We start from the raw sequence: 27,648 nt of genomic DNA, 5'->3' as shown, positions 1-27,648 counted from the left end.
TTACCCAACGAGGTCCAGGTGGAACAATGCCTGATCAGGTCACCTTTATAAAGGCCATAATTCAAAGCTTAGGTCACTGCAAGAAAAAAGCCACACTTAGTCAGTTTGCTGTGCATTCCATAATGCCTCGAATGTCACCAGGAGCAAGGGAGAGGGCCATTGGCATGCTGCAGGCAGGCATGTCTGTGCCAGTGTTTCCAGACACTTTGGAGTAAGCCCATCCACTGTGCCCCGACTGCAGAGAAGGTTTAAGCAGACAAATGACCGTCTAAAATCTGGTCACCCTCAAGTGACCACACGAGAGCATGACCAACACATAGACTGATCCATCTGAGAGATCGCTTCAGATCTGCCACCCGTACTGCTGCTGAAACTGCCAGCAAACACAATGCCCGCATCAGTGACAGGACAGTGAGGCTCCATGCTGCTGGCCTTAGAGCGAGGTGACCCGTCAGAGGCCCTCTGCTGATACCTCCTAGACATCACATCCGAGTGGCTTGGGCCAGACAGAGGCTGCGATGGACTCGTCAGCAGTGGCATCAGGTCCTCTTCACAGATGAGTCACTCTTCAGCCTGTTCCACGCAGACGGGAGGGTCAGAGTGTGGAGGAGGAGGTGTTTGCTCAGCATTTAATGACATGCGTTTTGTCTTCTGATAGATTTCTTTAGATTTCAAAAATTGATTCCTTTAACTGACTTCTTATATTAATAAAATCTTTGCCATTTATTATAGTAATTAATCCATGAATTTTGCTAACGTTTCAGAATGGTAACACAGCTCTTAAACATGAACTAGTGCGCTGTTCAGTTCCTACTTTTGTTCTCTTACATGAGGTTAAGTGCAAGTTATGACACATTTTCTGGTCATGATGGCAAATCTATCATATACACCCTCTCTTTAGTTAAATAAAATCACCCACTCATACTCTATTCACTGTCTATAAAAGATGTCATTCAGAACTGCTGCATTTAATGCTGTCTCATGTATAGCTAAGTTACACTTTTGAAGAGCAATTACAGCTAATCGCTGTGAGAAATGTGGTCATCATCTTTTGGATTGCACTAAAGAGTTTTGACATTCCTGTCAATAAAATTATGTATTTAAAATGAGAAATAAATATACCCCTGAGCAGCTCACATATGGCATTGTCATGGTTTATATCCTTGACTAAATTTTGGAGACAATATGAATTCTGAGTGGTGATGGGTTTTTCCTCTCTCTTTTCAGTCAGTCCAGCATGAATTGTTATTGATTTACTCCGAGTCCCATTAATTTTTATTTGAGAATTTGGAATCAACAATTACTTTTCTTTTATACCCTGACAATTTGAAACAGCCAGATGTTAATCGTCTTAGTTTATTGCTATGACCCCTGTAATGCATGAAGGGAATGAGGATTCTGCATGCATTTCTTCAGCACTTGCACCTGTCAGAACCATTCTTAATTTGACAAGCTCAACAATGCTTTACAGGAGAATTACTACCAATTAGAGGAGATCTGCCTAACTCAGGTTCATAGGGACCCAGAAGGTCCCCGGAGCACAGTACAGCAAGCCAAGGCGGCCATTAGCTGCCTCAAGGTAATATCTTGATTCCGTGGTTCAGCCTGTGTTTCAAGAAAAATCTAATCTTTTTTGGCTGAAAAAACATACATAGATGTATGTAATACATACAATTACATTATGGTAGTAACAAACTGTAGCTAGCTGCTAACCCATGTCATTGCCAGTTCTAAGGCAGCGTTCGAGAAACACCCGAAACTTCTGGGTGAGATCCACTAGCATGATGGGTCAAATGGCCTCCCCTTCTTTGTAACTAAATTGTATGTGTGTGACTTACTATGTTAATTTAATCAACAGCTTTTGATTTAGTCATAGTCTTCTTAGTCAAGTAAAATGTCTATTAGATATAGTCACAATTTAGTCATGTACTTTTAACTCTGATTGATTTAGAAATTCTGGCAAGTTCTTTTTCATTATAAATGTGTTCAAATAAACATAATATTATTTAGAAAGATTTGTATTTTGTTTTTACTTTGTTTTAATTATTACTGTAATTGCAACTGATCTAATTGATCTGGAAAGTTAATTAACAAGTGTTACTTGAAAGCATACAAAACCCTAAGTTAAGAGGGCCATGTGTCTGGTCATAGAGCACCCTGTATTCTAAACACTTAATGGGCCAAATCTTTACACCAAGGGGTGTGGGAGTCTGGAACAAACTGAAAGTCTGACATCTTTAAGGGAAAGCCTAGAATAGACAATTAGATCAGTTTGTTACTAGCAAATGATGGAGCTAACTGGAGTGAATGTTTTATATGATTTAGAACATCCCTTGAGGGCTGCAGGGTCTTCTGGTTCCGTTATGAAGTCTTCAAATCCTAAACTGAGTGAATTACTTGGTTCATTGATTCTTTTTTCTTTCATTCCCTTAATTGTCTCATTGTCTTAAGATGCGGTTTCAGAGAAATTGAATTCACTGTTTTAGAGTATACATGTAACTTTCTTCATTGTAGGTTGGAGATCAAATCATAGAAATCAACGGAGAGAGCACAAGAGACATGACCCACGCCCGAGCCATTGAGCTCATTAAGTCCGGTGGCAGGAGGGTACGGCTGCTTCTCAAGAGGGGGACAGGCCAGGTCCCTGAGTATGGTGGGTTTTCACAATCTCCTGCTGCTTCCTAATGTTCTAGCAGTGAAGACACAGAGCCAGGGAACCTATTAGCTCTGTCGTTATTAACCGCACTCCTGTCAACATACTTACATCACTGTCTGATCTCTTCCTGATCTTTGAAGAGCACTTGAATAACACTCTTGGTGTGTCTGAGATTGCTTCGAGTTGCAGCATCATTTTCATATTCAACAGCAAAGGCCGCATCAGGGAGCTTTTCATTTTTATCCCCAACATATGACGACTGCCACATATGTAAGTTCTTTATTTGTGACTCAATTAGTTGTCCTTAAGGCTTTCCAAACAAATTGGAGGCATGCTGACAAGGTTTTGTAATGTTATCATTTTGTATTCCAGCAGTCTTCATAATCACAGTAGACTGAAGTGTCCCTAACTGCTCTGTGGAAAACATTAAGGGTTTCAGCATTCTCAAATACAGCATTCCAGAGACAGCATGGGTCCATTTATCCTTGAATGTCTGTACAGGATACACAAATTAGTTATAACATTCAGTATGCATTGCTGTGATGACTTACCTTATAAATAGAGAAGAAATCATGAATTAAAAGAGGTGAGCTTTAGGCTTTAATAGAACCTACTAAAGCATGTTGCTACGTAAACCCCAAAAAGTAAAAATGTCTTCAGAAAAGAAGGCTTTTCCAACAGCCTTTTCCTTATTTTCAGAAACTGCCACACTAGTCTCCTGTTCATGTGTAGTTCTTGAATGACAATACATTTATTATCAGTTTCAAGAGCGTTCCTGAGCACATATAGTCAGCAGGGATGATCCTGCATTTAAGACTGTTGTATGGCTTGCATTTAAATTATTTTTTTAAATGATGCAAAATATGTAATGGCATAGGATACTATACTCATGTCAAGGATGTTTGTAAATTGACATCAACTTGAGTATAGTACACAAATGAAGTTGACAGAATCAAACATCAGCCACCATTTATTCCCCACAAAAATCAGAATATAACCTCTACAGTTGCTGAATTGTTCTGACAAGCAGGTTTAAACATTGATTTAATACTAAACTTACTGAGTGGGAAATTCAATGTTTTGAATCATTGATATCTTATTGATTTATAGTTTAATGCGGAACAGTCATCACAGTCATACTGAGCTCCTATCCAGCATCATTACTGTAGGATGAAGTATTTTATTTTAGTGCAATACCAGACACTGAACAGTGAAAGGACATGTAAATCAGTATGTGTATCCTGACAATATATTTCAGGTACAGACACAATTTCAGGTTGAAGGGATTGAAAATAACAAATTGTGTGCTGCAGAACATATCTGAACACACTGAAATGTCTGAAATTCATTCATAATTTAAAGCATTTCCATGGAAGCACTATAATTACAATCACCTGTTACTGGTGGAACCTTATATCTTTGAAGGCAAAAAATATATACTAAGACGTTTTCAATTTAATTTGATTTGCAGAGTGTATAGAGTCCCAAATTACAGTATCAACACTATTATTTATGTAAAGTTATCTGTGAAAACACCCTATGTTATACCTCTTCCTCATGAATATGTGTCTTTTGTACCATACAATTTTATGATGAGAAACTCTCTAAAACACAAATATGCAGTATGAGAGAAAAATAAGTGACATTAAAGCATATCCATCCCATCTCATATGAAAGCATATGTCCATATCCTTTTTTAGCAGATAAAGTCAGTATTTGCACAGAATCAATTCAGCTTTAAAGTTCTGCCAAACTACAGAAATAATACAAATTAATTTTACTATTGCAATGAATGTGAGGTATTTTTCTCAGCAACAGGTATTACAACATATATGGCTACACAATGCAGTACAAAATACATATAATTAATTACTTATAATGTATTATTATATAATAAATATCACATGAAATGTGTATGTCAGTGTGTAGAAATTGTATGTTTGCAGCAAAAATGTCAACATATCTTAAATATATATATATAACATGTTAATATAATGTCACAAAAAATCATAGTAATCAATTATAATATAGAAAAATTTGAAACAAAGACAGCTATTTTGTGTACACGGTATTGCACTATTAGATTCAATGTTTAAAATGGTTTACACCAGCAGACAAAATAATTCAAGTGCAACAAGTGTGACAAGTCCACAATTTGGTTATTAATGTAACAATGATGTTACCTTTAACCATATAGTTTGCTAATCCAGTAGAAGTACTGTCAAACGAAGACGATGACAGAGAAAACGAAAGAATTAAACAAGCATCTGCATTACAAGCATTCTAAGATGAATAAGAAAATGAGCTGGTAATCCATGGCTTTGCTGCTTTCAAACAAGTTCTGTTTAATTCAACACGCATAACCTGACATTAGTAAAAATACGGGAACATTGAGGCTTTTAATGTCACCCTGACAGAAAAACAGGAGTTAGGTATCTGTCAGATTAGAGGCCAACAAGGGAATAATGGCTTTGTCCTTTTGCCATCATCTCAGCTCATTAATCATTGCTGCATGCCAAGCACCTCAGAACATCTTGTTTACTTAATTAGAGAATCTTTTAGTAATCGTGAGTAAAACAATCTGTCTAATACTAAACACACTGGCATGTTTTTTCACATTAATACTGTAGGGTTTCTTACTATGTTTTCAGAACATGTTTCTTATTAACATTTGATGCTGGCAAGAATAACTATAGATTAACAACAGTATAAAACGCATTCTGTCTTAATGTCACTGGTTCTGTTAATTCTAATGATTGGTCCTAGGCTGTTCCTCCCCTTCCTTTAGGAATGGTTCCTTCCAGCCTCTCCATGTGCATGAAAAGTGACAAGCATGGCTCCCCATATTTCTTCCTATTGGGCCACTCTAAAGACACGGTTTGTAAAAACTGCATGCATATTACCATTCTAATTCTCTTCTTTTCTTATCTACTGAAAAGTCTCTTTAACTGTTTGGATTGTGACTTAGCTAACACATTTTCTTTCTTGTGGCACCCTTCGTAGCATTGTTCAGAAAACACTGGCTCTGAATTTGGGTTAGATGACATGAAAAAATGCAAGCGGATTTAGAAAAGAACCCTTTTCCACGATCTTTTGTTTGTTTTCTTTTTGGACTGTGGCTGAGGTTTTCCATCATTTCAAAGTGTAAGATGCTGTCATGTGGTTCTTTTTTATCTTGAAATCTACCTGAATGTCCCAAGGCTCTGTGGACTATTTCTAAATCTGCTTGTTACCTACAGGACTGGGCTGACTAGTTCTCAGACTGCAGAGATTTCATTATCTAGGTGTAACATAATACGACAGAGTTTGCATTGTAGAACTAATCTTTTCTTGGATAACAAAAGATATTTCATTATTAAAAACAGGAAATGCAGAGTTGGAGGTACAGTGCGTGTATGTAGATGAATAAATATGATTTGCTGACATAATTTTCTAGGTGCATTTGGCCTTCCCTTCCTTTGTTCAAGACTTCTATACAAAATGGAGAATGGTTATTACATGCCATTTCTCAAAATGTTATTGGCTTTTCATTGTGAAACTGAAGCACTTGGCATTTGAAGAAGTAAACATTCTTTAAACAAATGGGATAGCAAAACATACAATGTATTCTTGTCATATTGAAGATTTCAAAGTAGATTTAGCAAAATATTCTATTTTTCAAATGCCAGTTTATATCTAGTCATCTTTTTTTTGTTATGAATTTTCTTTTGTATAAGTGCTTGATGAAACTAAAAAATTCTGGGAGAAACAAAATCTATTCTTACCTATCTGCTTTATGTGATGTGTGTATGAACCATGCATTGTTTCTTGGATGAGACCAGACAATTATTTTTACTGTAATTAATGTTTTTTGTCATTATGCCGGTCAATCAGTTATTAATGTAACTCGTGTGTAATGCTTTTTCAGTAAGAGTCTGAAGTTAATATCACAGTTAGTAAGTCAATAATAATTTACAGAGCATTGCAGGTAGTATATAAATGCTGACAGTCATCATTTTCATTGGAGAAATTGACTCTGGACTTCCTGTCATTGCAATACTTTATACAGAGAGGAGTTAACATAGTAATTTATTCTGTGTTAATCCTCTCAGCATACAGTATATGGTATACATCAAATTAAAAAAAAACATTTGTCACGACTAACCAATAATAAGTGACAATTTAAAGGATATTTTTGGAATGGATATTTTTGTTGTTGTTTCATAAAACCATTCACATCATATTCAGGAAAGTAGAATTAAGCAGAGATGATAATGAGTTTGGAGCCATCCTGAGTTCATGGCATTGCGGAAAATGAAGGATGGGTTATGGGATGTGCTTTGGGGGACTACAGTGCAATTCAAGAACTTGTTGCATGAAAGTACCATAATAATTAACAGATAAGTGAGAGACTTTTAAGATGTCAGGCTACTTAGCATTTTATTTGTTTTCCTTTGTTTTTTTTTACTGTAATGTGAATTTTGGCTTTATTAATATCATTTCTGTTATGGCATAGTTAATCTCAGACCCTTCCCCCCCCCCCCCCCCCCACACTTAGAACATACCACAGTTGCCTGTTTCAGTCCCTCAAGAATCTGTCAGGCTATATTGTTTTTCCTTCTCTCCAAAGGACTTCATTCCCCACACTGAGGGAAGCAAAGCCTGAGGAAGCAGGATCAATAGCCTTAAAACCATTTTTCATCATGACTTTTAAGACAGCCTGAGGAGCTCAATATGCATCTCAGGGGAACAGAGGGCCAGGGCTGAGACAGCAAAGAGCTTTGGTGTTCTGATACTCTGTACTTATTCATCTTTTATACTTTTTGAATCGTGGTAGAATGGAGCACACTCTGAATTCAAGTAAAAACTGGCAACTGGGAGGTGAAATGAAGCTGTATTCAAATACTGTATGTTAGAAGAGGAAGGGAATTATAATAAATAATTGACTAAAAAGCTTACTCAGTGCTTTCTATGCTTATGTTAACACCACTGTTCTGAAGGTCCACAATACATTACATACTGTATATAGATATGCCTGAACCAAAATATCAAATAGGGTTTTCACAAATCCATTACAGATTTTTCATGAATAAAAATTATCAGTAAGTATCCTCACAATACTGTCAATGAAGCATGAGAGTGCAAAGCAAACAGATGGTGTCGTCCAATACCTTAGAGCTCCTAAATACACTGGGGACAGCAGGAAGAAAGGCAGACATTGAATGCTGTAGGATGCCTGTTGATTGAGCCAGAGATAGGATGCTGGACAGACCTGAAGCCGAAGGCACATAAAAAAATGTTACTGTTGGGTCATGTTGGATGCCTGGGATAGAAGTGAAAGAGGGTGCAGGAGAAAGTGGATTAATGCAGAGTAGATAAGAAAAACAAGAGGGAGCAGGAACAGTAGAATGAGCATGGTTTGAAGAGATATAGCAGGGAAAACAAAGACAGACTGTGAAAAGGGGATGTTAAGAGAAATAGAAACTGTGGGACAAGGTAGAATGGAAGGATCTGGGGGAGGCAGAAGGGGCAACCCAGGTGTCCTTTTAATAACTGACATCTATCTGCACAGTGGATAATGTCATAGAGGGAGGCAGCACTATTCTGGATGTTATAACTTTATGGACCTCACAGTGATGGAGAGAGCAAATAATTGTTGCATTCATTTTTTTAAAAGAAACGCATGATTGAAGTGAGTCTTTTGCAACCTAGGTACAGTAAAGTCCAGTACTTGCAGTAATAGGAGATGAAGGAGAAGATAAAGGAGCAGACGAAGATAAAACAGAAGTCTGACTGTGAAGTTTGTCTTCAACAGAACAGCAGATCCATAGTAATATTTATCTATTATTTATTATTATCCACAGAATAATTATTTATAAAACGTTAACAACAACTAATGTTTATATGCTGAGGTGCATCAAGTGTTATGCTTTAGTTATTCAGTTTCCATTTAAAAGTTAGGAACTTTCATTTAACATACTGTATTATTTGAAGATTAACTTATCGTCCAAAAACAACACTTTTTGCAAGCTTCCAGGACAAGCATGTGTCTCACGTGGCAAGCTAGTAGTCAATGCAAATATAGCAGTCTTCATACAATTTTCAAGAGGTGTTATTTTCTGAAGAAACAGCTTTTTTGATACTGAGTTGGATCTGCATTAGAGCTACAGAGCAGCTGGAGTCAGTAGTTATCCAAGAAGACAGATCGAGGTGGTTTAGAGTTCAGTAGAATACCTTAAGGACCATCTGGAGCCAATACTTACAAACAAAACAATCTGAGAACAGCCACAAAGTGTCAAGACAACTTGGGAAAATCACCATGTACAAAACATTATTCAGCACATATAATATGTTTTGTGCTTGATTCTATTATTTTGAAAAATACATGGCAGTACCTAAACAGAAACCTTGGGAAAAAAATGTCTGTTTCAATAGGTATTGTGGTTTTTTGGTACTTTTTGAGCAGTTAATAGCATGTTTAGAAACTGAATCAAACCATACAATGTGAATTCTGTGCTGGCATCTTTATGGCTGAAAGAGTAATTACTGTGTCGCTTAATTTGACACATGAAGCAGAAAATATCATTCTGTTACATGTTCTTGTTTGATTTTGAAGAGCATGTACTTCCCTTATCCCTGCTTATTTAATCTGACGTGTTTTCACTGCTGCAGTAAATTCTATGGTTTGCTGATATTGTTTCAAAATGACCATGAAACTAGAAAAACTTTCTGGAGGCTTCCAGGGTTCCACATCTGTTGTCTGAGGAGACATTTTAATGTAACAGTCGTAAAGATAGTGCACAAAAGAAGAATTAGGGTTTTGTTTTGTTTGAGTAGATCTGCTTTTTCAGCTTGCAGCTGCCTTGGTGCGATCCTGTTACAGCACCACACCCCCGTGTAGGCAGTTGCTGTCCTTCTATAGAAGTGTAACCTTCAAACTCTACCTTAATACTAGACTTGCCTGTGCCACTTTTAATCTCTGTGTAACTATCAGCCTGCTGCCTCAGAGAACCTATAGCTTGTTTTATGTTTCTAGAAGTCTGTGCTGTTCTATACAGTCTACAAACCCACAGCCTAACCCTTTTTGATTACTTTAACTTCTGCTGCCTAAACCTTTTGAAAGTCTAATCAGGTTGGTCAGCCACCAGCTTGTAAACTCATAGCAGTTAGTATGCAAGACAGTTCAGCTTCCCAAGAGAGCCTCTTTCATCCAACCCAAGGAATGCCAATGACCTAGACTCACACTTTTACCGTGTCTACTTCACCCATGACAAGAATAGACTAGCCTCCTGTCAGCTTAGTCTCAAACAAGGTAGTATTCCTACTTGTTTAAGCTAGCAAAATCATTAAGCATAGGGCTGCTTGGGAAATTCCACTTGGAATTTGGAATTATCAGAAACATTTTCCTCATGCTAAAAACTAAAAACTGATTAACTATCACTTAATGGTTCTACATAATTCCATAATTCCATGCAGGAACTATACAAAACATACACAACATCCTGATTTCTTGAAATATTTCCTGTTTCTGGGACTATTGTGTTTGAAAATTCTATTTCTAACTTTCTTCTATTTTCTTGTTACATAACACATACCAAAAGAGCACAAGGAATGCAATATTCTTAGAAGAACAGGTGATAATATATCTGAACTGATTAGCTGAATCCATTGTCAATCCAAAAACATTGTCAATTCAGTTATTTTATAACCCCTTCTCCTAAGTTGTTTTTTTTTATATTAGACTAAGCTGTAAAATATATTATTATCTGTGCAAATGTATTTAAATCTGTGAAACTGAGAAACTGCACAGAAACTGTCATTATTATTCATTATTGACAAAAATGTTTTTTTTACAGATCAATGACAAACAAACTGTTTAGTTAATCTACTGATCAAAATGTCAAGATAATAAATCTCAATTTAAATGCATTTAGCTGGGGATTGTTAATTAGCCTGGCAATGATAATCAATGAACAATCCAACATAATAAATATTTTTTTACTGAAATTTAACAGCTGAATTTAACAGATTGAAAAAAAGAAAACAGTAAATGTGGCATGTGGAATTGTTTTTATTAATATATCTTTTTAAAGCCTCAGAACTTGAGTGACCTGTTAGGCCTTAAATTAAGCTGGTGAAGACAATTCCAGAGTTAAATACTCTTGACATTTCTAACCTCTCAGGATGTTGTGCTTACTCTCAACAATCATGGAGTCCTCTAAACAGCAGCCTGAGGACTTGAAAATAAAGATAATCGACTCTTATAAAGTATGGGAAGGGTATAAAAAGATACCTAAATGATTCCAGCTTGGAATTTTCACTGTCAGAAACATTACTAAGAAATGGAAGTTAAGAGGAACTGTTGAAGTCAAGACAAAGATGTGGAAAAAGTCTCTGATAGAACTGCTTCAGTGAGAAAGACCACAGTACAGCATTGTTTACACAAAAATGATGTGCATGGAAGACTTGTCAGAAGGAAACCTTTCCTATGACCTTATCATAAAAGGTAAGCTTCTGAAGCATGCAAAACATTACTTAGATAAGCTAGAAACAAAGTGTTTTGAACTGATGAAACAAAAATTAAACCTTTTGGCCACAACTACAAAACATACATCTGGAGAAAAACACCTGAAGCATTTTAGGAAATGAACGCCTTGCCAAGCGTTAAGCATAGGGGTGGATATATCATGCTTTGGAGTTCTGTGGCAGCCATTGGCACAGGAAATATTGTGCAGGTAGAAGGAATAATGGATTTAACTAAATATGAACACTATTCTAGACGCTAATGTCCCAGAGTCAATGAAGAAGTTGAAGCTGTAAAGACGTTGAATATTTCAGCAAGACAATGATCCAAAACATACCTCAAAATCAACAATGAACTACTTACAGGAATGAAAGATTAAGGTTTTGGAATGGCCTTCACAGTCCCCAGACTTGATTTTTATTGAAAATCCGTGGAGATATCTCAAACCTGCAGTGTATGCAAGAAAACCTAACAATATTTCTGAGCTAAAAGAGTTCTACAAGGAAGAATGGGGAAAAAAATCCTAAAGCAAAACAGAAACACTCTTAGCTGGCTGCAAGAAGGTATTACCAAGTAATGACTCACAGGGTGCCCATACAGTACGTTTGCACATGCTCCAAATTCAGCAAATAAGTAGTAATTGTACATTAAAATATACATAAAAGTAGTAAATGTGCAGAAATATGGCATGTTTAAGTTTGTACCCTTCTGAGGTTGTGTTAATTTCTTTTCACTTAGAGATTCTGTGAAACATCCCTGGAATGCTTTCATAACTACTTTGTCAATATTATTTTCAACCATTTTATTATTATATATACATAAAACTATTCAAACCAATAATGCTTCTTAGTTTAAATGAAAGTGGCTCCATGTTAAAATCAAGGGGCTGGTCAGAAAAATGATCTTTCTGTGTTGAACAGGCTTAAAAAATGTCTGTAAAACAATTATACATCCATAGCGTTGGAGTACAAGGAACAAATAATAAACCTTTTTTCAATAAACGAAACTGTCCAGAAGATAAGAGCTCACCAGACATGTTAATCACTCAAATATTTCTTCTGACTGAATTGGAATGATGTGGTTTCTCTTGTAGGATGTCCACAGATCCCTATGCAAATATCCCATGCATTTCTGTTTTTCTCTAGTGTTTTGACCACTGAGACATTAGGTTGGAAATGTTTAATCTGTTAAGACAAAGTTTTGCTTGTGTTGTGTTATAACTGTACTTTAAAATGAGAAGTGATTTTTTTGGTGGATAATATCTTATCATTTATTAGATTAACTTTTTGGGATCATTGTCTTATGTAAACAAGACAGATAATGCTACCATGTACTCTCAAAGGAACTGATAAATTCTCATTGTCTTCCTGTTCTATCCAGAAATACAGGAAACGTTTCCACTCTTCTTGTAAAGTGACAGTCAAATTTGAAATCCGCAGCAATAATGAAAATAGTTTCCTTGAAAACTGTGAAAACTCACTAGTATTTTTGTCATGGTGTTTTTTGGCTACCTAGATTGAGAATAAACATCGAATGTACTGTATGTTACTAATTGACAACTCAAGCTGTCAAAAAATGTTGATGGGCAATCAAGTTGCTAGAACCACTGCTGTGTTTTCATAGGTTCATATGACAGTTTTTTACATGTCTGTATTTGCTCAGTCAGTGAAAGTGTTTTTTAATTGTTTATTTTCACTTCACAGCACATATGGCTACAGGATTGGCAGCACATGAGAACATTATAAAATTAATATTTTTCTTCCTTAATGTCTGTGTTCTTATTGGATGTTAGATGTGAAAAATGTAAATGACACATTTAAAAAAATATTATGATCTTGCAAATATATTGTGTACATTAACAGTGGAAGTAAAGGATCATCTCAACAACCACTATAATATTTTCCTGGCCAGTTTGCCTTGTTGCACAGCAACCCATTGTTTCAGAATTACTTCAATTGCCATGGTGATTGCTAGAATGGTTTGTACAAATCAAGCTCAATCTTAAAACTATCATTAATATAATTGTATTTTAATTGTTGGATATACTGTAATATAATTCTCAGTATCCCGGTATACATGGGATAGATTCCTTGTTGATTTCTCTTACCATATGGAACTGACAGTAAAACCATTTCACTTATCTCATGTTCTGAAAGCAGTTTATTGTTTCTCAGAAGAATGCCTTTGCTGGCAAAACAAGTCCTGTGAAAGCATTGCAAACCATGCTGTTTATTCTGTGTACAGGAGGGCCAAGAAGAAGTTATTCAAATTCTTTCTCCCCCTTCTTTAGACAGTACATGATTTTTCCTGGCAAATTTCACTATTTGTATCATAGGGAGTTAGAAGTGAATGTTATCTAATTGAAACAGAAAAGCATTGATTATTTGCCTATAAAAGTGACAAGGCATTAGCAAAAAAAAAATTGCCAGAGGTTGCAAATTCATACTCATAATAAGTCACAGTACTTAATGTCCAATTTCTTTGAGGTCTTTTGTTTTGCTGTACCTTCTAGAAGAATATACCGTACTTAAGTCTGATTTCTTAGTTGATCTCTATAGGACACTGGAGCTAATAGTGTATGTCATAAAGATAGATTCAATTTAAAAAAAGTTTTGTTTTTATTATTTGTAGCTGTAGTAATCTTTTTATTATGATTTTTATGCATAGTCACTTAACATTTGCAAAGATGGAAATTTCAATCCATGAGAATTCATGATTTATTTTTTTGCTCAAGGAAATACACAGTCTCCCTAGGTTATGTAAGACTTGACTTAAAGAAATTCCACATAAAAACCTCCCGTCTCAAATTAAAAATGTCAAATTTCTGAAATTTACATTACATTGTGTACTTACTGTATGGAGCAAGTAGTGTAGTAATTTTCTTCTGCCGATTTATAGGCTCCACACAACGGCTCCATTTTCTACTTCAGATTCGCTTTGCCTTTTTGCATATGTGTAATCCTCTGCATATTATCTTGTGCTTTCTAACTGAAAATTGTGAGTAACTCCTTGTGTCAGAAAAGCATCTAAGTGATTTTATTATAATTTGCTGTGTATTATATTTTCTGCAGTGTAGGGTAATGACATTTACGATATTTATAAATGTGTTAAAAGTTATTTAGCTACAATTTGTATTTATTGTATATATTTTAAGTGTATGCTATATTTGGTGTTTAATTGTTCTAATTACAATATTTTTTTTCCTTCATTGTTATTTTACTCTTCTCATTCTATGTAATTTAACCAGGAAAAGCTGTTGGAAATTAAGGAAATTTCCTTTATATATAATTTCCTTTATATACACTATGTGTTAGTGTTTATATTGTAACACTTTACAAAATAGCACTTGCAATGGATTTCCTCAAAACTGAAAGTACTTCCCATACCCTTTTAATTTTTTAATGGTATATACTTTCACAGTTTATAAATCAGTATATATTAACAAGTGCAAAGTAAAAAATGAAAGCACATACAGTACTGTACATAATGTTATCTGCTCCAGTGGCTTAGAAAGGAGGCTGTTTCATGGTGCGTTTATGTTGTGCAATGTAATTAACCTCTAAAAGGAACATCATGGTTCAGATACCATTGTTTTCTGCATTGAAACAAGGAAATTTAACACAGGGACAGTAATGAATCTTTAGTCCAGCATTTTCATTAAATTGTAGTCCTGCTTTTTATTAAGCAATTCTGTACTTTAAGTAAAGAAATGTATTCTTGTAACTCCATTATTATTAATATGTACTACTAATAATTATTGGTTTAGCCAATTGGTTTTTGTTTTGATGCTTCAAATTGGATGTGCTGTTTTATAGTCAACTTGCCCTTTCACCTTGTAACCCTCATACTTACAGAGCAGTGGTTAAGGAAATACCCTCTGCTTTCTTAACATGTTATTTTGCTGTTTACCAATGATCCCTGGGAAGCTAAGGAACTGGAGGAGAGACACCCAAGCAACGCAATGTAAGCTACAGGTGTCATTGCTGTGTGCCCATTTGAGGTTGACACCGCTCACTTAGCCCCGGTGTCTTGGCCAATGTGTGCCTGGTTCTGTTCCGCTAAACACAGAGATCAGGTTCAGATCACAAATCTCGAGTTCAGACCAGAAATCTGGACAGCAGGAGGCTAGCCTACACTCTTGAGCCATCGTTCTTCTAGCCCAGATGAGTATTTATGAGCCAGTGTGTTCTGAACACTTTATTTACAGACCTGGTTTAATGCTATTAATATGACAGAGTTTATTCAAACATTAATAAATTGCTGTAATGTCTTGCTATTGGGGGTTTATTGACTTTTTAATTTCTTAACAAACATTAGTGTTGATCTGATCTTGATTTAGATTTTTACACTTAAGTGTCTGTTATATAAGTGTCTGTTATTATTGGCATAACGGTTTTTACTTTTCACTTTAAAATATGGTTACTTCATGCACTCTGGGCTTTATTTTTTCCTTACTAAAATACTTTTGTGTCTTTATTTAAACCAATAAAACCATTAACCATTTTTATCTTCAGTCCTTAAAAACTGTTTTCAACTAACTTTGTTGATGATCCCCAGTTTTTAATTTTATTCTGTTCTTAGCCATTTCGGTAATTGTGTTTTTTTACTCCAGCTCTTAGACTCAATACCTTTTAAGTGTGACAGGCCAGCAACTAAACTGTGACTTGCAGTCTGTCTGGCTGCATTAAGGTGCTGGTAAGGGGCTGTTTGTGTTCAACATCAACATGCATGGTTTATTTATAGACTGAAGGATCTTATATTAAATTACTATTACACCCCACCTGAAAAGAGTGCACTGTGTCAGTTTTGCCCAGGGTACTTAATTCATAAAATTACTAGGTTTCTTACTGAAAGAAGACTATTTTTCACCTTACATTATTTTTTTCTAGTCTTATTTCACATCAGTTTATGCATTTCTTTGTTACTGTATATCGCCCTTGTCTAGCAAACATACCAGAATGTATTGCTAAATGGATTGGTTGTGGAACTGTCAGTTGTCTCTGTTTGACAGCAGATATTAGGGGATGTTTACTAGTAGCAAAATCTGCAAACTCTCCTATTATATGTTCTGCATTTAATATAACATATTTTATTGTTGGACAGCTCCACAAAACCTAATATGTGGTAATTTTGAATAATCATTAAATGTTTAACTGAAGAGAAATATGAATTCCAATACCATATTAGATGGTTTATTAATCATAGCAAGTGCTAACTTTTTTAGTTTTTGAAAATATTGGAATTGTGATGATGTTATTCTCATTAATGTTGTTTCTTAATCAGATATTTCTTGCAGTCATAATTTTATTCTTCATACCATAGCTGGTTGCATAATAATCCTTTGATAAGACTTTCATAAAGATGTTCTTTGTATTCATTGCTAACTCTATGATTTTATTTTTCTGATCAACTAGTCAATGGGGAGCTGAAGGCAGTATTCGGAAGTGAAGAGTAGAACATAAAATATAAAATCTAATTTGAGCTCAAATGTGTACACCGTTTGGTGTTTGTGGGAAACACACACCAGATATAATAAGCAAAGGACATACAGTATAAGAGGTCTTAAAACCCAATGGATTTCAAGAAATTTCTTTATTTGAGTAAATACTAGTATATTTTAAAAGTATTACTTTAAGAATCAGGTCTGATGTATTTAGGGATACACAAGTTGTAACTACAAATCTTGATAAAAAATATGAATAACTATCAGTCACAACTCATTCCCTGAAATGTTCAGTATGTTATAAAGAATGATGTGGTAAATGGAAGGAAGTATAATTAGGTCTGCATTCTTGAAAGCTATACCAAAGCCATTATAATGTAATATAATTGAGCCTTGTGCAAATAAGTGATGTAAGAAAAACCTGCTACTAGCAGAAACCTAGATATATTGTGTAAAAGAATCCTGAGAAAAATATTTGAGCAACATGTAACATTTAAGTAAAGTTTCTGTTTTTACAAACTTCTGCTGTAAGACGTGAAGTATACATTTGATAGTGCACTCTGCAACACTAAGAATAAACACTCCAATCATAATATTTAGAAAATATGTAAAATGTTTTCAACACTCCTTATATCTAAAGACACATAATTTCCTGAACAACACCTAGACACTAACAGTTATGTGAGTATAAACGTCTTTGAAAGTCTGTTACAGTATATACGGGTATGGGTGATGTGGCCTTGTACAGATCAGTTATACAGTATCTGATTTCAAAAGCTGAAAGTACAACTACAATATGTACAACTAAAACCCACAGCAATCTGCAAGGTAACATCTGAAATCAGTTATGTACGAGGGGATCTGCTTTCTGGAATGATAACCACGCTGACCGTAGGCCTTTGTAGTAGTTTCCCAACCAGTTGGATGTAGTAATGCAGCATCTTGCTTTCTTTTCTTTAATTTCCATGAATGCCAAGAAAACAAAGGATAGTGATTAGTCAATACAAATCTATACAAATCAATGTAGTGACACTAAACCTTCATTTCATTTATTATATTACTGATTGTAACAAAACTCATACTGTACCATATTAAAAAATTGACAAAAATTATGGACAAAAATAGCATGCTAATGTGTCTAAATGTGCAAAAGGTAAGAAGTGTGTAGTTTTTCACAGAGGCTCTAAAATGAACCTTCTAATGAACTGTATATGTTAAAAGGTATGTAATGATTTCGATCAAAGCCGTTTTCATTCAGAAAAACAACTTAAAGTGGTCAAATGCGTAGATTTCTTGAGGGAATTACTCACAGCTGCTCAGCACAATCAATGTGCTTGTTTTATGTGGCTAAAAATAAATGAGTACAAATGACAAGGCAGAGTTGCCCAGGTTACTGCTTTTTAGACTTTTTTTTGCTAATTTGGGAAGCTTTCCAATGATCACCTCATAGGAACTACTATTTGAGGAGTGGGGGGAAATTAAATCTAAGTGGCACCACTAAATGTTTTTCCTTGTTTTTCAGCAGACAGCCCAACCCCCTGGGATGCTCCCTCTACAACCTCCCCAACCTTGCCGGAAGTAGCCCCTTGCCTTGACACCATGACCATGCCATTGCCTTCATCTCATCCAGCCCTGCCCTCTGATCCCATTCACCTGCTCCCCCTGGAGCCAGCATGGGACACCAAGGGGGAGTGTGAAACCGCACGCAGGAGGGAGCCTTCTGCAGGTGGCAAGGAGACCAGCAGATCCATGGAGAAAGCCGAACATTCACAGAGTCCCAGGAAAGCAGACCAGCTGAAGCCTGTTCAGGCTTCGGGCAAAAGGTCTGCTGAGCGAAGTGGGGGCGGCAAGTCGAAAGAAGGTGGCAGGCCCACCTCAGGAGGTAGCGCGATTAGGGGAAAGGGAACTCCAGAAGATGTAACAGACCAGGCGAAGCTCCGTGGAGCTGCTCCTGAACAGCAGGATCAACCCAAGGCTTCGAAAACCACCAGGGGAAGGTCCAAGGAGAGGAAGGCAGAGAGTGCCACTGCTAGCGAGAAAAGACCAGCCGAGAGATCTCCGAGAGGCATCAAGCTAGACTTGAACGGAGGTGCCCAGAGCAATGGCAAGAACCCAGGGAGCACCGCAGAGCCGGCTAAGGAGAAACTTGACGGAGAGCCAACAAGGATCTCCTGCGACAGCCGCTCCAGCTCCAGCCGTACCACTCAGAGCGGCAGCGGTGCAGCCAGGAAGTCCACCGTTTCACCGGGGCCATGGAAGATCCCGGGGTCTGACAAGCTGCCAAGCGCTCTGAAATCTGGAACTTCCACTGTAAGCAGATAACAAAAAAACAACCACAGACTCATCATCACTTTGCCACCTGTACCAGATGCAAGATGAATATTCCATGTTTTCTATCATATATTTTATTTATATTCTATTTTAAATTATTTTAAGATGATATTACACCCACCACCTTAATAACTGGAAGCATTCACTTTAAGAAACAGACTGTGCATAACATATGATGGGGGCATCAGATTGCATATCGAAATGGATTACAATTTATGAAATTAACCAGTTATATTCAGGAACTCTTTTAAGTCCTACATTTCTCTACAGGGGGCTATGGCAGCTAAGAGGGTCCCAATCATGAAGTGAACAAATTAAAAAAAAAAGGTTAACGATGTGCTACGACGGTTTTTATACAACAGGAATTGTTTCATCAAGAAAAAAACATGAAGGATTTGCCTCATAGCGCCATTTTGTGTTATCAAGAAAAAGAGAAAAAAAAACTGTGCACAAAAGAGGATATTCATTAATGGAACTCTGCCTTAAATAAAATTGTACTGAGAAAGCACTGACATGGAGGAAATCTCTAATAATTATAATAATGGTAATATATAGAACATAGATATATATGAATATATTATAATGTAAATATAGTCATCTCAATATATATCTAGATTGGTTAATAATAGTATTTCAGAGACACTTTACAAGTAGAATACTAATACTCTATATTATACAGTACTAAACCTCCCGTTCTTTGCTGGGTGTCTTGCCTGCTTTCTGGTTTCAGCCATTTGGTAACAACATGAAATAAGCCAGCAAGACACGCAAATAGACTTGTGCTGTAAACTTCTTAGTCTGTTTAGTGTTTGATCCACACCCCTTTTACTACAGTGAAGAATGGGCAAACTGTAATTGTGGGTAATGTGAAAGATTGATTGAATGACCAGGAAAAGAGTGACAAGCAGTGTCCTTCCCTGTGGCTAAGATGTGGCAGAGTGCCTTATAATGAAGGTGGGCTGCAGGGCCCTGTATAGTAATGAAGACTGTACCCAAAAACTGTTCTTTAACATCCTTTTTAAGGTAATAAAGGAATGCACATCCAAAATTCATGAGATGTACTGTCTAACAAAAATAAATCAGAAAGCATTTAATGAGTAGGACACACACTCCAAATCACTACACTTGATCAAGCTGTTACCATTTCGGCTGGAAAAAAAGCCTGAATCAAGACGTACACATTTAACAGGTCTTGTTTTACCTGTTGATAATCGGAAAAATCTACTGTAATAAATAAATGTATTAAAATAATTTCCAGCTGACAAACAAGTTGTGAATTAATGGAATGTAAACAGAAACTAAATACCCAATTACAGCATAAACCTTTATTTTAAAAATTCGATACAACTAATATTTTTGCAACATTTAAAAATACAATACTGGGCGGCATGGAAGCACAGTGGTTTGATTTGCTGCCTTGCAGCACCGGGGGCCTGAGTTAAATTCCTGGGGTGGTATCTGCATGGAGATTGTATGTTCTTCCTGTGTTTGCATGGGTTTCTTCCGGGCGCTCCAGTTTCCCCCCCTACACAATCCTCAGTCAACATACGGTACAGCACTGGTATAGTCGGTTCATTGGCTTCCAGGAAAATTGTCCCTGGAGCGATGGTGTGTATATTTGTCTGTATGTGCCCTGTGATGGACTGGCATCCCAACCTCGGTGAACCCTGCCTTGTGCTCGTTGCTCGCTGGGGTAGGCTGTGGCTCCCCTGCAACCCAGAATTAGATAAATGGACAAATAAAAAAAAACACAATAATTAACAATTAGATGAATAATCACTACAAACCTGTTTTTGAAATCCTGGAATAGCTGTATTTGTGATAGCTTTATTCCAAGATAATAATCAAATGCATTATTAAACTTTAAATATCACTATTATGATCACCCTCATCTACAAATCATATTTTTAGTTAATCTTTTTTGGGGTTTTACAACTGTCATTTTATGCCATGTCTAATTAAATTGGTTCTAAGTTCTATCCATTAGCAAGGGATGTAGAACTAGTGTAACATGAATAATTTCTTACAACAAAATAAACTCTTTATCATAATTTATAAAGGAACTAATAATAGGTTTATTCCATGCTGAAAAAAAGAAGAAAGAGAACACAACGTTTCGGCCGTGGAGCCTTCTTCAGGTGAAGAAGGCTCCACGGCCGAAATGTTGTGTTCTCTTTCTTCTTTTTTTCAGCATGGAATAAACCTACAGTATTACTTGTTCCTTTGCAGCCTACGCATGCTGACGCAGCTACCCACCATCATTATTTATAGCATTTCATCTACAAAAAAAATGGTCTACATGGGCTACAGTAAGTACGCCATAACCTTATCACATAGCATGCATAAACAGAAGGGTGAGACGAAGAAGCTGTATTTCACTGCTCAAAAAGAGGAAGGCATGTTTTTTTTTATCATGAGACCCATTTAACTTCCTTAATTAATTCTGTGCTTTTTGCACTTTTTTGTAACAGGAGAAGGCAACAATCCTTACAGATACATATAGGTACATGAAAGAAGAAATACATTGCTGTTAGGAAGTTTGAAAACACTAAATACAGGTTGGGGTAAAGAAGGAACTTGTTCCTTAGTTTTTGCTGGGATCCCTAGATTCAGTAATATTCTTGCATCCCTGGAAAGATAACTTGTCCGTCATCTAATGATATTACCAGCATTGATGATGTCTACATTTCAAGGCAACCAAACATGTCCTCATTTGTGTAAAATCTGGGTTGCCAGATACATCAAAATAGGGTATTTTCAATTAACATATATATTAATTTCATATTAAATGACGCTCTAATTAGTAACTTTGTTCTTGTAATTGTAATCATTTGGAAAAAAAAAAACATGCTCAAATTGCAGACAATACTGGTGATTTTGTCTTTTGAGTCCCGTCTCTGAACTAAAATGTAGGGTTTTGTAACCCTAAGCAGCCGTCTAATCTTTAAAATATATTTTAAACATGGATAATATTTCATCAGGTCAAACTTTTCCTTAACGTGTAGGAAAGCACTACAACTTTCGTGGTTTACAAGAGGAGTGATAATTCATGTAAATTTAAAAACAGTATTTGAACTGTTTTGGCAAAGATGGATCTTTAAACCTGTTATAATAACATAACACAAGCATGTTGAGAGAAACCAATTTTCATTAAATCTACAGAATGAATCAATTAAATCTGCACCTACTGTAAATTGATTTTTGTAACCTAATTTTGAAGGTCATACAGTATACACTTCACAAAGCTTTGCAGCTTTTCTAGTAAAATGAGAATGCAGTGGGTATCAGTTTTTGGTAAAGTGTAATATGGCTCCTTTCTGTGTCATGCACAAAAGAAATAAGGTGTCTCTTTGTGGATGCAATAATATTTATCTAGGGATCATAGTGAAGAAACAGGAACAGTGTCTGTTCTCGCCCCCAGTCTCTGTGCACATGGTGTTTTCAAACTCCTTAACTGTTATACTGTAGCACTGAGGAACAGATGCTGATGATTACTTCGTCTGTGCCATTTCATAGCTTCAGAGCCAAAGCCTTTAATTCATAAAGTACAGTAGCTTATAGAGGAATAAGAATTGCTATCAGGACAGGTGTCTTTGAATTGGATGGCTATCGCAAGAGTTTTGTTTCTTGAGATATGCGGTAGCACTCAATACTGCTGAAGTTTTCAATAAAAAGTAAATGCTGCCTGTTGAACACTCAATTGGAAAAACAAGTGAAATTAACACAAAAGACCCGGATGTTTATTTGCACCATTATCCCTGATATCCCAGAATACATCTGTTGAAATAGTTCTTGTCAAAGCTGCTGTACTTTATTTTAGTATTAATAGTAGTGTTTGTGAACACGTTTTTGTCAATCCATTCTTGCATTTATTTCTAAGTGTGAATTTTAACAGTTGGACTGACATTCCAGAGATCTTGTCTTCATTTTCTGCTACAAACCAGTCTCTAAACTCTGATACTTTTTAATTAAATGTAGAGGAACTCTTTAAAGTGGTCTGTGGTGAATTATGGCAATCACCCATCAGCATGAAGTTATTGACATTTGTAGACCAGATTTCATGTGGCTCCACAACACACTATAAAAAAACACCTGGGATCTTAGCTGACCACAGTACACTATTTCATCTATACTCAGTCTTTTCTAGTGTAAGCATTATAAAGCAATTTTCACATGAATAAGTTTACTTTAATAATAAAACAGTTTTTACATCATATACAGTATACATGTAATTAAGGAATTATCTTTTGACTTAAATAATTTATCATATATATGTATGTATCGAAGTCTGATTTGGCAGTGCTGTGTCTTGAATACCCCTGTGTAGCATTAATAAAACCTCTTCATCTTCAATTCTATACAGTACCTTGGCTGCTACACATTCTAATGATGCCCGTGATAGGGCATATAATTAGCAATGGAACAAAACATTTTGCCTTCCAGTAAAACCTAAAGTTTCCTATACCTATTCTTCAGGATTTTCTAAAATAAAAAGTGATAGATGAGTTCCTGCAGCTACAGTATAACCTGTACATTTGAACATACAATAAAAAATTAAACAAAGCACAAACATCAGAGAAGTTTATTAAGGACTGCCGGTATATTTTACTGGAGACATCAGAGCAAGCACTAAGGACTGCTTTATACTTTCTCCCAACCCTATAAATGCTGTATAACTTGCCACAAAAGTTCTCATCCAGTTTTGGACAATGCTTCTGTAGTGTAGTGCACGTACCTAACTTACTATTGCTCTCATATTTTCTATGTACAAAGAGGCAGAGATTATGGGTTATGCTCTACATTGCACAGTTCTCAGCTTTTACTATGTAAGCTGTTTTCTGCAAGCTGTAATTTAAAACGTGAATCTGTGAAAGAAGGCACGTTACATGATCCCCCTTCAGATAGATATTACTGTGTAGTGTTAGCTGTGTATTTACCTTGTACAGCTGTATCTCTATAAATATGATTAAATGTATTAATAGTCACAAAGACTGTAAGTGAGCAACTATTTTTATGAAATGCACCACTATGGATAAATTAACTTTTACAGAAATCTTGTTTACTGTATGATATTCAAAAATGCTGTCAAATAAAATCTTGACTCAGTGAAAAGGATCATTTTTAGACACCATGGTTCATTTCTTTAAGACATTTTCACAGTAGAAGCTGCAGCGATGACATGCATTATCAAAACATTAGCCATTAATGGTGCAGTTTCAGAATGTCTCCTGTAGACTGGCAAACAAAGTTTCAACCTACTGTGCAGCTGGGGGGGGGGTACAGGAGATAGGTGTTTGGGAAAAATGTTTTTGAGTTAAGAAGTTTGGATAGAAAACAGATAAGGGCAGAATGATATCAGTTATTACCCCTAGTAATTAGTGATATACCACAGGCATCTCTGCTGTAACTGCTGTTATTCCTAATTTATATCAGATTTATATTAGTTATTAATTAGTCAAGTTTTCAGATCTTAAACAGGACAATTAGCACTGTGGAAGCAGCAAATAAAAGTTCTGAATTGAAGTTCAGTAGGGATAAAAACAGGCAAAACCACTTTACCCAGCTGTTTTAAATTATAATTATTATACAATCTCTAGTTTCACTATATGTATCTTATGCAAACACCTCTTCTCATTTTTTGTTGTATGCATGTTGTTTTCATCAACACTAGGACCATGAGCCAAATAATAAAAACGGCAGAAGGAAAGAGAAAATAATATAAATATCTTACATTTATATAGTGTTTTTCTGGACACTCCACTCAAAGCACTCTACAGGTAAGGGGGACTCCTCTCCACCACCACCACCACCAATGTGACCTGGATGATGTTATGGCAGTTGAACCGTGCCAGTATGCTCACCATACACCAGCTCAGCTATCACCTATCAGTGGTGAGGAGAACAGAGTAATGAAGCTAATTCATAGTTGGGGATTAATAGGAAGACATGATTGGTAAAGGGAAAGGGAAATTTGGCCAGGACACCAGGGTTAACACCCCTACTGTTTGCCAGAAAGACAGAAAACAAAATGGAACCAGAAGAGAAAAACAGCAAGCTCGGTCATCCAGCATGCTTCTACCTAACAAAATCGCATCACTCAGTGAGCAGCCACAGTATGTACCAGTTACTAAAAGGACCTCTGGGTTTCCTCTGCTACCACCCCAAGACCTTCCATTCTAACTTGTTCTGTTTCTCTTAACATTTCCATTATACAGTCTATCTCTGTTTTTTACCACAGCTGGGGAACACCATTTTTTTTTAAGCACAGTAGTGAGTGTGTTAAGTGAAAGGTACAGTGTGTAGTTTGTGTAATTGATTTTTTTTCACATTTTTATAATGTTTTTGTACACAAGATGACAACTAAGGCACACTCAACTCGCCTCGTCTATAATAACAATTTTAAAGGGTAAGAAGTACTTCACTTTGTTGCAGTTTGATTAAAGGAAGAACATAGGCTAAGTGTTTTGTCTTCCTGCACATCAAATTTGATTACATGAAGTGCAAATGTTAGATGTATGTGGGGGAGAGGGCTCCCGGGTTGTTCCACTTGCAAAGACTCCTGACTAAAGCTCTGTAGTCCAGGTTACTGATTCAACTTTGAGCTCTGTCATAAGCTGCTATGACTGCACTGTGGACCTCATAGTACATGTATGTACACATTTTAAAGTGAAAAACACACAGAGCTTTTGTACATGTGGTTAGCCAAGTTGAATGGCAATTGGCAATACTAAAGTGGCAGTTACAAAAATGTGTATGCATGTGCCTGAACAAAGTGTCTTTTTAGGCTGCCAAGGGGGAAAATAAAAGAACATGGCCCTAATGCTTGGTTTCCACTATTACCACTTGAAGAACATGACAGTCATCTGAAGACAAATTTCCATTAATATAAAAAAGGAGTTCAGGTGTAGTGAAGAATTTAAAATAATTCAAGAGGATGTTCAGAAAGAGGGTCGTTTAGCCAGGCAACAGGTTGATTTTAGATTTAAAAACAATATGCCTATTTCAATATACAAAGTATTGTCATAAAAAATTAAGCCTGTTGTCAAATTGTCTGTCTAGTGTTGCTAAGCCTTGTAAATTCGTACTCAGTATCTAGTCCCTCAAACATACATATTCTTCTGTAGTGATGTAAAGCTAAAACAGAATATATAAGTAGAAAAAAATATAGGAAGTCTCTCTCTGTATAATGCATATTTTATTTTAGTGAAAAAAACAATATTCTCAGTCTTTTTGAACATAATCACATACAGCTGACTGGTGTGTCTGACATAGACCATATTTCTCAAGCGTTTTATCTGTACTTGTTCAAAGGCAGAAGGACTCCATGTTTATGAATTTTAAATTAAATTTCCCAAATTACTTTTTCTCCTTATCAAGGTCTTCATTCAACCAAGTGGCAGACTAATGAATGGTTACTTCTGCGCAACAGCATAATAAAATGGATTTCAATGCCTCGGAAAGTATTGTGCTCCTGTGAGTATCTGGTAAGTTCTCACAGGGAAGTTCACTTCATTTGACTGGGGGTTTATTTGTCCTGTTGATGTAGATGCATCAATAAATCACAAATTGATTAATAAGCATTTTCATACAAGTAAGCATGTACACCAAGGTGTTTTTGTTAAAAATATTTACACAAAGTGATAACTTTTGTGTTACGAGTCCAGAGTGCATTCCGCTGTCTCATAGTCATGTCATAGTACTGGTTCATATGTGGTTCTCAAGACAGACATGTAGCATAAATTATTCAAAGTTACACCCAGGCCACAATATTCTGTTAACATGAAATGTGGAAATGAGGAAACAGACTGATGATTTTTTTTTTTTGCCATGAGTGAAATGAGAAAAACAATTAAAATTATATTACCTTTATATTAATGTACATGCTGAATTCCTTTGACAGGATTTAGTTGACAGGTGACAGTGTTAAATTCTGATCGTTTCTTTTATTATGATGGTTTCTTGTTTCCTGGAATTTGTAATGAATTTGTAATTCAATACTATTTTCATACTACATCCTAGTGATTTCCTCTGGCATGTGCCAACCTGCCGTTTTTATTTTAGCATCGCAGCCCATATTTTTGCTCAATCCCTGCACCCTTAAGGGTATTTGTCTCCTGGCATCTGTGCTTAATGCTACTCTACAGGTAGGTTGTGTACTCACTGCATGTCTCTTTCAAGGTCAGCCAGCAGCTGATGGCAGATGCCAGCTCATGTTCGTGGAGTTAGGTGAAACTGCGCACATATTGTGTCAGACAGATGGTTTTTAGTATCTCATGAGATTAGGTACCATAGGGCACAGTATGAAGAAAAGGAAAAACAAGCCTTTTAAATCTGAAGATGTGGTAGAAATATGAGCACCACATCTTCCCCAGCCCACAACTGACTACATATTTCAGTGAAATCCATGCAATTGTATTCATAACTTCCTGTAGATATAGATTGATAAAATGATTAAGAAAAAAGAGCTGATGTTTGAATTAGAAAGTGAGGTTCATATCACATATCCAGTATGCAAAAGTGAAAGCTTAAGTGAATAAAAAGGTCTTTCAGTAAAAATTCTGGTTGATGTCTATACTGTAGAATAAAAGTGAAAAATGGGCAGCACAATGAAGTACAGAACATAAGGTTATCTAGATGTTGTGTACTAAAGACCAAGGTAGATAACTTACTGTATGCTATTCTTGAAATATTGAAATGCATGAGGAAAATGTTGTG

General features: G+C 36.0%; 1 protein-coding gene across 22 annotated transcripts in view; it reads left to right on the top strand.

Annotated features, from left to right (window-relative positions):
* Positions 1 to 24,048, top strand: part of LOC148654992 (membrane-associated guanylate kinase, WW and PDZ domain-containing protein 2-like) — a 395,408-nt gene extending 371,360 nt beyond the window's left edge. For 11 of the 22 annotated variants that reach the window (XM_088644985.1, XM_088644983.1, XM_088644990.1 and 8 more), the window contains 2 exons: positions 2,515 to 2,653; positions 18,125 to 24,048. In XM_088644985.1, coding sequence (XP_088501111.1) covers positions 2,515 to 2,653; positions 18,125 to 18,924 — 939 coding nt within the window. In that variant the 3' untranslated portion in view covers positions 18,925 to 24,048. Of the gene's footprint in view, positions 1 to 2,514; positions 2,654 to 5,422; positions 5,534 to 15,771; positions 17,700 to 18,124 lie in introns of those variants that run through there. The other 11 variants (XM_088645005.1, XM_088645003.1, XM_088644996.1 and 8 more) reach the window with 7 other exon arrangements.
* Positions 24,049 to 27,648: the final 3,600 nt, after the last annotated feature.

This window comes from Lepisosteus platostomus, chromosome 9, assembly GCF_059453375.1.
Source record: "Lepisosteus platostomus isolate fLepPlt1 chromosome 9, fLepPlt1.hap1, whole genome shotgun sequence".
NCBI classification, from domain to species: Eukaryota; Metazoa; Chordata; class Actinopteri; order Semionotiformes; family Lepisosteidae; genus Lepisosteus; species Lepisosteus platostomus.
Note: the sequence above shows the minus strand (reverse complement) of the source record. Positions and strands in the feature narration are given on the sequence as shown.